The sequence below is a fragment of the Scyliorhinus canicula genome, chromosome 4, assembly GCF_902713615.1.
Source record: "Scyliorhinus canicula chromosome 4, sScyCan1.1, whole genome shotgun sequence".
Taxonomy (NCBI): domain Eukaryota; kingdom Metazoa; phylum Chordata; class Chondrichthyes; order Carcharhiniformes; family Scyliorhinidae; genus Scyliorhinus; species Scyliorhinus canicula.
Genome location: NC_052149.1, coordinates 102,717,165 through 102,729,808, shown reverse-complemented (window position 1 = coordinate 102,729,808; position 12,644 = coordinate 102,717,165). Strand labels below are relative to the sequence as shown.

At 49.3% G+C, this 12,644-nt stretch overlaps 1 protein-coding gene across 6 annotated transcripts in view; it reads right to left on the bottom strand.

The window, feature by feature from the left end:
- hsd17b7 (hydroxysteroid (17-beta) dehydrogenase 7) overlaps nucleotides 1-12,644 on the bottom strand; it is a 36,035-nt gene that overhangs the window by 10,218 nt on the left and 13,173 nt on the right. For all 6 annotated transcript variants that reach the window (XM_038794923.1, XM_038794925.1, XM_038794921.1 and 3 more), the window contains exons 4-5: nucleotides 3,235-3,349; nucleotides 328-522 (exon numbers count right to left, since the gene is read on the bottom strand). In XM_038794923.1, the coding sequence (XP_038650851.1) occupies nucleotides 328-522; nucleotides 3,235-3,349 (310 nt within the window). The remainder of the gene's footprint in view (nucleotides 1-327; nucleotides 523-3,234; nucleotides 3,350-12,644) is intronic.

Below are 12,644 nucleotides of genomic sequence, written 5' to 3'. Positions count from 1 at the left end.
ACACCCCAATTTCGGCGTCAACTAACGGAGAATCCCGCCCGTGATCTTTCAAAAGTAGCTTGTTCAAAGTTACTTATATGTTTCAACACAGTCTTTATATTTATAGGGACTGGTTTAGCATAGTAGGCTAAACAGCTGGCTTGTAATGCACAACGCGCGAGCAGCACGGGTTCAATTCCCCGACTGGCCACCCCGAACAGGCGCCGGAATGTGGCGACTAGGAACGTTTCACAGTAACTTCATTGAAGCCTACTTGTGCCAATAAGCGATTATTATTATTATTATATTTTCATCAAAGTGTGTTGCAATAATTGATACCAAGTTTACCTTGCTGTTATAGTGCTTGTTCAGCCCAACACTTAGTAGATCAGTGGCATATTTGGAAGAACTGTAGGACTCCTGGCCTTGGCTATGCTGGTAGTCAGTTAGATTGAAGGCAGATTTCCGTGCATTACTAGAAGATGTCCAAACTACCTGTGATGTACAACCAGCTTGACCGAGTACAGGTTCCAGGTTTCGTATCTAGGAATAGACATTCTTAATAATAGAAATTAATAGTTTAGCTTATAACAGTCAATATTTTCCTCATGGCTTCATTCCTTTTCGTATATTGCCTTAAAAAAGGCCGAGGCATTAGGTTTATGGGCGGGATTTTCCGACCCCGCGACGGGTCGGAGAAGCGCTGGTGGGCCGCGCGAATCGCGCCATGCCGCCCCGACGGCAGCACAAGATTCTAGCAGAGCAGAGAATCAACGCCATTGGCGCCGGCGTGGTTGGCGCGCGCCAGTCAATGCCGGCTCACTGATTCTCCAGCCCGAATGGCCATAAGAAGAGCCGAGTCCCACTGGCGCCGTTCTAACCTGCTCTGGGATGGTGGGTCCTCGGCGGGTAAGGGTCGTAAGGCGGCCTTTGGGGAGGGGGGGTCCTACCCTGGGGGGGCCTCCGACGTGGCCTGGCCCACGATCAGGGCCCACCAATTGGCGGGCCGGCCTCTGTGGTTGGGGGCCTCCTTTCCTAAGCGTGGACCCTGTAGTCCTGCACCATGTTGCGTCGGGGCCGACGTGTTGAAGGAGGCGACTGCGCATGTCCTCATTGGCGCTGGCGCAACTGTGCATGCGCGGATCCCGCGACGTAGAGTTCGCGCCGGGGTCTGCAGCTGGAGCAGCGCAAACCGCTCCAGCGCCGTGCTGGCCCTAGTCGTGGGAGAGGCCCGTCCACGCCGTCCTAAAACGCAACAGCGTTTACGATGTCGTGGACACTGTGCCGCGGGATTGGAGAATTCCACCCCATGGCCGCGTTTCTTTGCTCCCCAGGCCGGGTGGGAGATTCGTGGGAGGGCCACTCTGGCACCCCCCGCAATTCTCCCACCCCCCCCCCCCCAAAATGGAGAATCGCCGGTCACCGTTTTTCACGGCGACCTGCGATTCTCCGGCGCAGATGGGCCGAGCGACCTGACGATCCCGACCTGTTCACACCGGCGTCAACCCCATCTGTTCACTGCTGGCGTGAACAGCGCTCGACAGGTAAGTGTGGGGCCTGTGGGAGGCGGAGATAAGATCGAGCCCGCAATTGGTGCCCACCGATCGTCGTGCCGGCGTCTCTAAGAGACGCACTCTTTCCCCTCTGCCGCCCCGCAAGATCAAGCCACCACGTCTTGCGGGGCAGCGGAGGGGAAGACAGCAACCGCGCATGCGCGGGTTGGAGCCGGCCAACCTGCGCATGCGCGGCTGATGTCACTTAGGCGCCGCCGGCCGCGTCATTCGCGGCGTGCCGCTTTAATGCAAGAGTCAAGGCCCGGCGGCCGAGTTTCTCCCAACGCTGCTCCTAGCCCCCCGGGGGGGGGGGGGGGGGGGGGGGGGGGGGGATGCATTCATTGTGTACATGGTATAAATCTATAACAATTTTCGGACCACATGTTTTGTGTTGTAATTTCCCTCATATTGGATGTATCGGAGATATAAAATGTGAATTAATACCTTTTAAAAGTGAAAATACAGAAAGAAATTACAATTTATATGGGACGATTTTAAATGTAAATATACTGATCAATAAATAAACCAGGTTGAGCTACAGAGGTGGAGGTGGCATAATAATAGGTTTAGAAGTTCTGCTTAGGTTGAATAGGAATTTGAGAGTCTGGTTCAGCTTGACAATGGCTGGGAAGGGGAAGAAACGTGACAAGGGAACATAGCTGGGGGCAAAGGGAGTGAGTATCAGTTTTGGGGCGCGATTCAGCAAACGTGAGTTAAAGTCCACTGAATGACGAATTTAGCAGATGTTTCTCGCCGCTGCCTCACTACTCAACGGCACTTTACCGTTTCTATTGGCCCCAGGGAGATTCTCTCCGCCGAGACCACACTTAGAGGGATTTCCTGCTGACGATCTTCAGGCTCCTCACAGATCGGGGCGCCATTTTGGAAGGCTGCCCCGATCTTCCCCCAACCCCTTTCCAGAGGCAAAGTCTCAATGAAAGTAGATGGAAAGAAGACAGCCAAAATAAATATGCCACAGAGAACAAGAAAATCAGAAAATCCATATCCCGTTACATTCTAAAAATGTTTGTATTTATTGTTTGAATGGGAACCACAAAATATAGGGCAGGATTCTTCCGCTCCATCCGCCACAAGAACGCCCAGGCGAGACGCAGGCAATGGAAAGCCCACTGAATTCATCCGGTGACTGGAGAATCCCGTCCTTAGACTCTAGGCTTTTAATCAGATACTAGGATTTTAATTCTAACAACGTAAGGCAACAATGTTTTTGGTTGATGATTGATTTTCATACAGTAATTTACAGATTAAGGTGTCACAGGAGATGAAGCTAGAAGCTTACTTAAGCAATCATAATTAGTGTTTTATGAGAGAAGATAAAAGGCTTGTGCCCCACTCCAGACAATCCTGGCAAGTGGAGTCGTGAAAATGGTTTTACGTACTTGGGGGAGGGGGGAGCTGGGGTACTGATTCTACCTATTGCCTCTAGTGAGGGTACTTGTCAGAGGCCACCTGCACCCCAGTGGGTCTCTTTAGCTTTGGCTGCAGTCTGCTGAGAAGAAGATGCTGGGAAGGTAAAAGCTGTGGTGAATGCACTGGGAAACCACTACAGCTGTCCCTCCTAAGTTTGTGGCTCAAGATTTTCATGTGAAGCTTGATTTAGTACCAGCCTTCTGGCAGTATGCAACAGATTGTCTTCATATGAAAGCACATTTATTTGTAATGAATACACCTGCATTCTTACCAGTAAGAAATGTCCAAAGACATTGGTCATGAAGACCTGCTGCAGTCCATCATCTGTAAGCCAATCTTCCTGGGTGAGCAATCCCTGCCCCGTTTGAAACATGATGAAAACTTTTCTATTAGGATGAAAACACCATCACAAGATAATATGACTATTAGCTTCAATTTATCTTGACCACAAACACATAACACATGCTGCCCATTCATTGGCTTGCATTCACACATTCAGGACTTTTATTCTCAGTCTAATATATAACTGGAATTCACTTTTATTTGAATTTTGATTGTAGGCTTTGCAAATAATTAATTCTTCACGAATTTAGATCAGATGCAATTTATTCCTAAAAAAAGGAGTGCACATTGCATTAAACTTTAAAAAATAAATTTAGAGTACCCAATTTGTTTTTTCCCAATTAAATGAACAGTTTAGCGTGGCCAATCAACCTAACTTGCACATCTTTGGGTTGTCGGGGTGAAACCCAGGCAGACACGGGAGAATGTGCAAACTCCACACAGACAGTGACCTGGGGCCGGGATCGAACCCAGGTCCTCAGGGCCATAGGCAGCAGTGCTAACCACTGCACCATAGTGCCGCCCAACACTGCAATAAACTTGTGGTGATAACCACTGCAATCACATGCTGAGATAATATTGACATTGCTCTTTCTCCCCCTCCCTCCAGTTGAGCACTCTTCAAGGCTCCTCAGATAGAGTTTCAGCAGTTTAGCCAGTCTACTGTGGTTGCTCTGGAGTCCACAGCATGGTAGTAATGTTAAGGGATGAACTAGTCCTGTATCACCAAAGGCAGTGTTTAAATAATCTCTGTGAAATTCAAGCAAGTATAGCTGCTTTTAAGTTCAGGTAAAAGGATCAGTAAAATGTTTGAAACAAATTAGAAGACTGTAAAATGAACGATGGGGCGGGATTCTCCGGTCACCGACGCCGAAATCGCGTTTCCGACGAAATCGGGAGTGGCGCCGCTTTCGTAATGCTCCGCCCCCTCCAAAGCGGCATACTCTAGGACAGGCATTGTCAAACTCGGGAGCGCGACCCGCGGGCGGGTGTCGGGAGGGTCGTGGAGCCGTCCGTCACGGCGCTCCCGATCGCACAAATCTGCGCACAACAGCAGCAGCAGCCAGCTGTTAATAACGCTGGCTGCAAGCGGCCTTCAAAATGACCGTGAATTGGTAAAAAAAAAAATGCGGCCGCACTGCGCATGCATGCCAGATCATCGGCATGCATGTGCAGTGCGGACTTTTTTTTAAAAAACGGTCACAGCTTTTTGTTTTACGAGTTCGGGGGGGGGGGGGGGGTGCGTTTATTAATTTATTTTATTCATTTTATTTTTTATAAGTTCGGCGGGGTTTTATTTGATAAAATATTACAGGAAAAAATGCAGAACTTTGGACAGATGGAGACTCCATACTTTCCGACACAAGAAGGCTTCCCCTTCATCCAATAGGTTCCATTGGAGGAGCGTGCATGAGGGCCAAAGGGACCCAAAACCATTTCCTCCATTTTTGTCAGCAGCAAAGAAGGTAAGAGAAAATGGTGGTTCGCGAAGGTCGGCCGGCATGGGTCGCGAAGGTCGGCCGGCTTGGGTCGCGAAGGTCGGCCGGCTTGGGTCGCGAAGGTCGGCCGGCGTGGGTCGCGAAGGTCGGCCGGCGTGGGTCGCGAAGGTCGGCCGGCGTGGGTCGCGAAGGTCGGCCGGCGTGGGTCGCGAAGGCCGGCCGGCGTGGGTCGCGAAGGCCGGCCGGCGTGGGTCGCGAAGGCCGGCCGGCGTGGGTCGCGAAGGCCGGCCGGCGTGGGTCGCGAAGGTCGGCCGGCGTGGGTCGCGAAGGTCGGCCGGCGTGGGTCGCGAAGGTCGGCCGGCGTGGGTCGCGAAGGTCGGCCGGCGTGGGTCGCGATGGTTGGCAAAAATGGGTCCCTGGTAAAAAAGTTTGAAGAACACTGCACTAGGAGTACGCTGTATCGACGGGCTCAGGACGTTGCCTGAGGCCCACATTGCCTGAGCCCCCCCCCCCCCCCATGCTCTGCCCCCGACCGGCCGAGTTCCCAACAGCATGAGTCTCTCATGGCCTTACCTGTCGGGAACTCGGCGTGGCGGCTGCAGACTCAGTCCTGCGCCGCCACAGTCAGGGAGAGCCGATCCGCGGGCGGAGGGGACGTTGTCAAGTGTCTGGGGGCACTGTTGGGGGGGGTGGTCTGGGGTTACGAGCCGGCCAAAGGGGGGCCACTATTTTGCAGGCCGGGTCTGTGCGCGGCTGACGCCATGTTGCACGGCTCGGCCGCTGCAGGCTGCCGCTGTGCGCATGCGCGGCCAAGGAGCCAGCAATTCTCCGCCACCCCCGCAAAGTGCTCTCAGCGTAATTTCCTCAGTGCAGAAGAGATCCAACGCCATTTTTAAATGGCGCCCAAAACTCTCGACCCCCCACCGATGCAGCCCTGGACCCTGCCCAATGCCCCAACTCACCTGTTGCCGGATCCTTAAGCCAACCTGCAGTGCCAGGTCTGGCCCGCAGGTGGCCTTCCAGGGTGCCCAAATGGCACCAGCAGTGCCAGGATGCCTGTCTGGCAAAAGCCGACCGCTCAGGGGCCTCCGATTGGCTAGGAGACCCCACCCCCCCCGCCCCTAACGGCCTGGTTTCCGTTTGTGGGGCCCAGTACGAATCTGTTGGGGTCTCCTCAGCGAGTCCGATAGATGCCGGATGACTGTTCGATCTGGTGTCAGCGCAGCAGAGTCGATTTTTGAACTCAATTAACCACAATGGGCGGGACAATGATCACAAGATTTGATTAGACCTTGCAAGGCATAATGGTCATTGGATCTACTGGCCATGTCCCGGCACAATCCATATGGGTGGAGATTAGAAACAACAAGGGGAAGATGACACTGGTGGAAGTAGTCTATAGGCCTCCAAACAGTAGCTATATTATAGGATAGACAACAGAATTAGCAGATAATGAAGTCATGTGAAATAGCCATCTTTGGTGACTTTAATATTCATGTGGATTGGGAAAATCAAATTGGCAGAGGTAGTCATGAGGAAGAATTCACAGTGTATTCAGGACAGTTTCCTGCCGGGTCGGAGAATCTCCGGGGGAGGGCAGCGCAAATCTCACCCGCCGCCAGCTACCGTATTCTCCGGCGCCGTTTATCGGGTGGGGCGGGATTCACGCCACGCCGGTTGGGGGTCGTTGGCAGCGTACCCCCCGCGCTCCGATGGGCCAAGCGGCCGTCCGTTTTTGATCAGTCCCGCTGCTGTGGATCACTCAACTCACGTACCGGTGCGACCTGGAAGGGAAGTCGGCTGGGGCGGTCCTCAGGGGGGATCCGACCCCGAGGGGGGGGGCCCACGGTGGCCTGGAACGCGATCGGGGCCCACCGATCTGCGGGCGGGCTTGATCCGTGGGGGCACTCCTTACGTCCGCGCCGGCCCCTGTAGGGCTCCGCCATGGCCGGCGTGGAGAAGACAACCCCCCGCGCATGTGCCAAAATACGCCGGCCAGTCTGCACATATGCAGAACCACACCGGTGGTTCAGTGCATGATCCATGATCCATGCGCGAGATCATGCCGGCCTTTTGGTGCATGTGCGAACTTGTGCCGTCCCTTCGGCACCGGCTGGAGCGGCGCCAACCCCTCCGGCGTCCACCTAGCCCCCGAAAGTGCAGAGAATTCAGCACGGTTCTTCCGCCGGCATGGGTACTCCCCAGAACGAGAATCCTGGCCAATATGTTGTGGATCCAACCAGGAAACAGGCTATTTTGGATCATGGATACGTAATGAGGCAGGTTTAGCGAACAATCTCAAAGTAAAAATAACATGGTAGAATTTAGCTTTCAGTTTGAGAGTGAGAAACCTAGGTAAGAAACAACTTTGCTAAACTTAAATAATAGTAATTAAAAAAGAGTGAGGCCAGAGTTGGCTGGAGTGGATTGGAAAGGGAGTTTAGCAGAAGAGGACAGTTGATTATCAATGACAGATGTTTATGAAAATAGTTTGTGACTCACAAAAAATATATCCCAGTGCGGGATAAATCAACCGTGGATGTTAAGAATTTTATTAACCTATAAGAAAATATATAAAATGTGGCAAAGATTAGTGCTAAGATAGAGAACTGGGAAAGTTTTAAAAACCAATAAAAGATGAGCAAAAAATAATAAAGAGGGAGAAGGTAAACTAAGAGGGTAAACTAGCAAGTAATATAAAAATGAACACCAAGAGCTTTTTTAAATATATAAAAAACAATAGAGGCCAAAGTGAATATAGGGTCCTTAGAGAATGAGACTGGGGAAATAATGGGAAACCATTAAAAATAAATTAAATAAATAAATAAATACAATAACTAAACTATCACAGTAGAAAAAGTATGAGGAAAACTAATGGGGTTAATTAAAAGGTGGATATGTCCCCTGGACCTAATGAGTTGCATCTTAGGATATTAAAGGAAGTAGCTACAGAGAAGGTGGTTGCATGGATAGAGGATTAGCTAACTAATAGAAGACAGAGAGTTGGGATAAGTGGGTCAAGTTCAAGTTGCAAGTTCAAGAAAATGCAAGTTCAGCAGGTAATAGGGAAGGCAAATGGAATGTTGGCTTTTATTTAAAAGGGAATGGAGTATAAAACAGGGAAGTCTTGCTAAAACTATACAAGGCACTAATTGGACCGCTCCTGGAATTCTGAGAACAATTTTGTTTCCCTTAGCGAAGGAAAGATATATTGACATTGGGGGCTGTCCAAGGAAGGTTCACTAGGTTGATCCCGGGTTATGTAGAGATTTTCTTATGGGGAGAGGTTGAGTAGATTGGGCCTATACTCATTGCAGTTTAAAAGAATGATAGGTGACCTTATTGAGAAATATGGGATTCTCAGGGGGCCTGACAGGGTAAATGCTGAGAGCTTGTTTCCCCTTAGTCAAGGACCAGAGAGGGCATAATCTCAGAGTAAAAGGTCGTCCATTTAAGACAGAGGAATTTCTCCTCTAAGAGGGTAGGGAATTTGTGGAATTCTTTGCCGCAGAGCTGTAGAGATGGGTCACGAAGTGGGTTCAAGGCTGAGATGGACACATTTTTAAGTAAGGGAATCAAGAGTTATGGGAGGAAAGTGGGGTTGAGGATTATCACATCAGATCAGTCATGATCTCATTGAATGGTGGAGGAGACTTGATGGGCTGAATGGCCTACTTCTGTCTCTACATCTTATGGTCATATTCAGGATCCTGGTTTTCAAAGAACAAAGAACAAAACAGCACAGGAACAGGCCCTTCGGCCCTCCAAGTCTGTACCGGTCATGATACCACCCGTGGCCAAAACACTCAGCACTTCCTCGTGTCATATCCCTCTACACCCATCCTATCCATGAATTTGTCGAGATGCCTTTTGAACAGCGTTAACGTATCTGCTACCTCAACCTCCCCTGGCGACACGTTCCAGGCACTCACCACCCTCTGTGTAAAAAAACCTGCCTCACACATCTCCTCTAAACTTTGCTTCCTGTTTAGCACAGTGGGCTGGCTTGTAATACCGAACAAAACCAGCAGCGCTGGTTCAATTTCCGTACCGCCTCCCCGAACAGGTGCCGGAATGTGGCGACTAGGGGCTTTTCACAGTAACTTCATTGAAGCCTACTTTTGACAATAAGTGATTATTATTAAACCTATGCCTCCTAGTGAGTGACCTCTCCACTCTGGGAAAGGGTGCCTTCCCATCCATTCTATCCATGCGCCTCATAATCTTGTAGACCTCTTCTCATCAGGTCACCCCTCAACCTCCATTGTTCTAATGAAAACAGTCAGAGTCTCTCCACACAGCTAACACCCTCCAGACCATGCAACATCCTGGTAAACCTCCTCTGCACCCTCTCAAAGGCCTCCACATCCTTCTGATAGTGTGGCGACCGGAAAAGTGTGCAATATTCCAAGTGCGGCCTTACCAAGGTTCTATACAAATGTAGAATGACTTGCCAGTTTATATACTCGATGCCCCATCCAATGAAGTCAAGCATTCCGTGTGTTTTCTTGACCATTTGTGTTGCCACTTTCAATGATCTGTAGACTTGCACGCCCAGATCTCTCTGACTTTCTATATTCCTTAGAGTTTTGCCATTTACGGTATATTTTCCCTCTATGTTAGACCTACCAAAATGCATTACCACACATTTGTCTGGATTAAACTACATCTTCCATTTCTCTGCCCAAGTCTCCAACCTATCTATGTCCTGCTGTACTGAGCTGAGAGCCACTTTCCTCCAGAACAATGTTATACAGGATGTAAATAACTAGATGATAAATGTCTGGCTGTGCCCACAACATGAACTGGTCTTCTCTGAGGTCAAGTAATAATGACCTTGCTGAATCCACTTTTGGTAAAGAAATTTCTGCAGAGAGCAGCCACAGGTCAAGGTTTTACGGCCAGGATTTGTTTGGATGGCAGAATTTTCATTCCTGTCATCCAATCAGTAGCGAACACAATGCCGCTGATGTTGGCTGCCCCACAGTCATTAAAACTAATTGGCTGGAGGCGGGATTTCTCCCCTCACTCGGGAGGAAGTCCCACCTCAGATTAACCAGCAGCTCTCTAGTCCCAGTAGCACTAGAGGCTGCAGTGGACAGGACTGTGATGCAAGCAGTCCAAAGATTTTAAGGGCAGAATGTTTTGGTCCCGCTTGCTCAAGAGATCACCCATCTTGCAGAAAACCAATAGATTTTTGGCTGCACCGCCAGATCTCCTGCAACAGGCCTGCCATGTCGCAGAGTCCAGGACTAGGTAAGTTTTGTATTCAAAGATGGTGCAGGAGGGAGGGATTCAGATATCTGGGACGTTGGAACTGGTTCTGGGGAGGTGGGACCATTACAAAGTCAGACGATCTGCATCTGGGCAGGACTGGAACCAATGTCCCAGGGGGGTTGTTTGCTAGCGCTGTAGCGGAGGGTTTAAACTAATGTGGCAGGAGGATGCGAACCAATGCAGGACGTTGGAGGGTAATAAAGAGAGGATAAAAACAAAAGTCAGGAAGGAGAAAAGTGGAAGGCAGAGAAACAGACTGAACTGCGTTTAGTTCAATGCAAGAGGCCTAACGGGAAAGGCAGATGAACTCAGGGCATGGCTAGGTATATGGGATTGGGATATTATAGCTATTACTGAAACTTGGCTAAAGGAGGGACAGGACTGGCAGCTCAATGTTCTGGGGTACAGATGCTATGGCAAAGATAGAACAGGAGGTAAGAACAGGAGGTAAGAGGAGGGGGAGTTGCGTTTTTGATTAGGGACAGTATCATGGTAGTACAGAAAGAGGTTATATCCAAGGGTTTGCCCACTGAGTCTATATGGGTAGAACTGAAAAATAAGAAGGGTGAGATCACTTTGATAGGACTGTACTATAGGCCCCCAAATAATCAGTGGGATATTGAGGAGCAAATATGTAAAGAGATTACAGATAGTTGCCGGAAAAACAGGGTGGTAATAGTTGGGGGCTTTAACTTTCCCAACATTAACTGGGGCAGCCATAGCACTAGGGGTTTGGATGGAGAAACATTGTCGAGTGTATTCAGGAAGAATTCCTCATTCAATATGTGGATGGCCCGATCAGAGAGGGGGCAAAACTTGACCTCCTCTTGGGGAATAAGGAAGGGCAGGTGACAGAAGTGTTCGTGAAGGATCACTTTGGGACCAGTGACCATAATTCCATTAGTTTCAAGATAGCTATGGAGAATGATAGTTCTGGCCCAAAAGTTAAAATTGGCCAATTTTGAGGATATTAGGTGGGAACTTTCAAAAGTTGATTGAGGAGTGCCTATTTGCAGGCAAGGGGACAGCTGGTAAGTGGGAATCTTTCAAAAAGGTGTTAACTAGGGCTCAAGGTGAGCACATTCCTCGGAGAGTGAAGGGTAAGGATCATAGAAGGAGGGAAACCTGGATGACTAGGGATATTGAGGCCATGGTCAAAAGGAAGAAGGAGGCATATGACAGTTGGGATGAAATGAAATGAAATGAAAAATCGCTTATTGTCACGAGTAGGCTTCAATGAAGTTACTGTGAAAAGCCCCTAGTCGCCACATTGCGGCACCTGTTCGTGTAGGCTTGTACGGGAATTGAACCGTGCTGCTGGCCTGCCCGGGTCTGCTTTAAAAGCCAGCGATTTAGCCCAGTATGCTAAACCAGCCCCTGTGGATCCCTTGAAGAGTATAGGGTTTGTCGGAGTAGAGTAAAGAGAGAAATCAGGAGGGCAAAAAGGGGACATGAGATTGTCTTGGCAGACAAGGCAAAGGAAAATCCAAAGAGCTTTTACAGATACATAAAGAGTAAAAGTGTGACTAGGGAGAGAGTGGGGCCTCTTAAGGTTAAACAAGATCATCGATGTGCAGATCCACAAGGGATGGGAGAGGTCCTAAATGAATATTTCTCATCAGTATTTACTTTTGAGAAAAGCATGAATGTTAGGGAAATAAAAAGTGATGTCTTGAAAAGTGTACATATTACAGAGGACGTGGTGCTGGAGGTTTTAAAGTGCATCAAGATAGATAAATCCCCGGGACCTGATGAAATGTATCCCAGGACGTTGTGGGAGTTTAGGAAGGAAATTGCCGAGCCTCCTTGCTGAGATATTTGAATCATCGACAGCCACAGGAGAGGTGTCTGAAGATTGGAGGATAGCAAATGTTGTGCCCTGTTTAAGAAAGGCTGCAGGGACAAGCCTGGGAACTACAGACTGGTTAGCCTTACTTCTGCAGTGGGTAAATTGTTAAAAAGTATTCTGAGGGACACGATCAGAGGCATTTAGACAGGCAAGGGCTAATTAGGGAAAGTCAGCATGGCTTTGTAAGGGGAAAGTCATGTCTCACCAATTTGATTGAGTTTTTTGAAAGGGTAACCAAGAAGGTAGATGAGGGCAGTGGGGTCGACATTATCTACATGGACTTTAGCAAGGCCTTAGACAAGGTACCGCATAGTAGGTTGTTGCAAAAGGTTAAATCTCACAGAATCCAGGGTGAGGTAGCCAACTGGGGACAAAATTGCCTTGGCGACCGAAGCCAAAGGATGGTTGTTTTCCAAACTGGAGGCCTGTGACCAGCGGTGTGCCTCAGGGATCGGTGCTGGGTCCACTGTTATTTGTTGTACAAAGAACAAAGAAAAGTACAGCCCTCTAAGCCCATGCTGCCCGTCTAAACTAAAATCTTCTACACTTCCTGGGTCCGTATCTCTCTATTCCCCTCCTATTCATGTATTTGTCAAGATGCCCCTTAAATGTCACGATCGTCCCTGCATCCACCACCCCCTCCGGCAGCGAGTTCCAGGCACCCACTACCCTCTAGGTAAAAAACTTGTCTCGTACATCTACTCTAAACCTTGCCCCTCGCATCTTAAACCTATGCCTCCTAGTAATCGACCCCTCAACCCTGGGGAAAAGCCT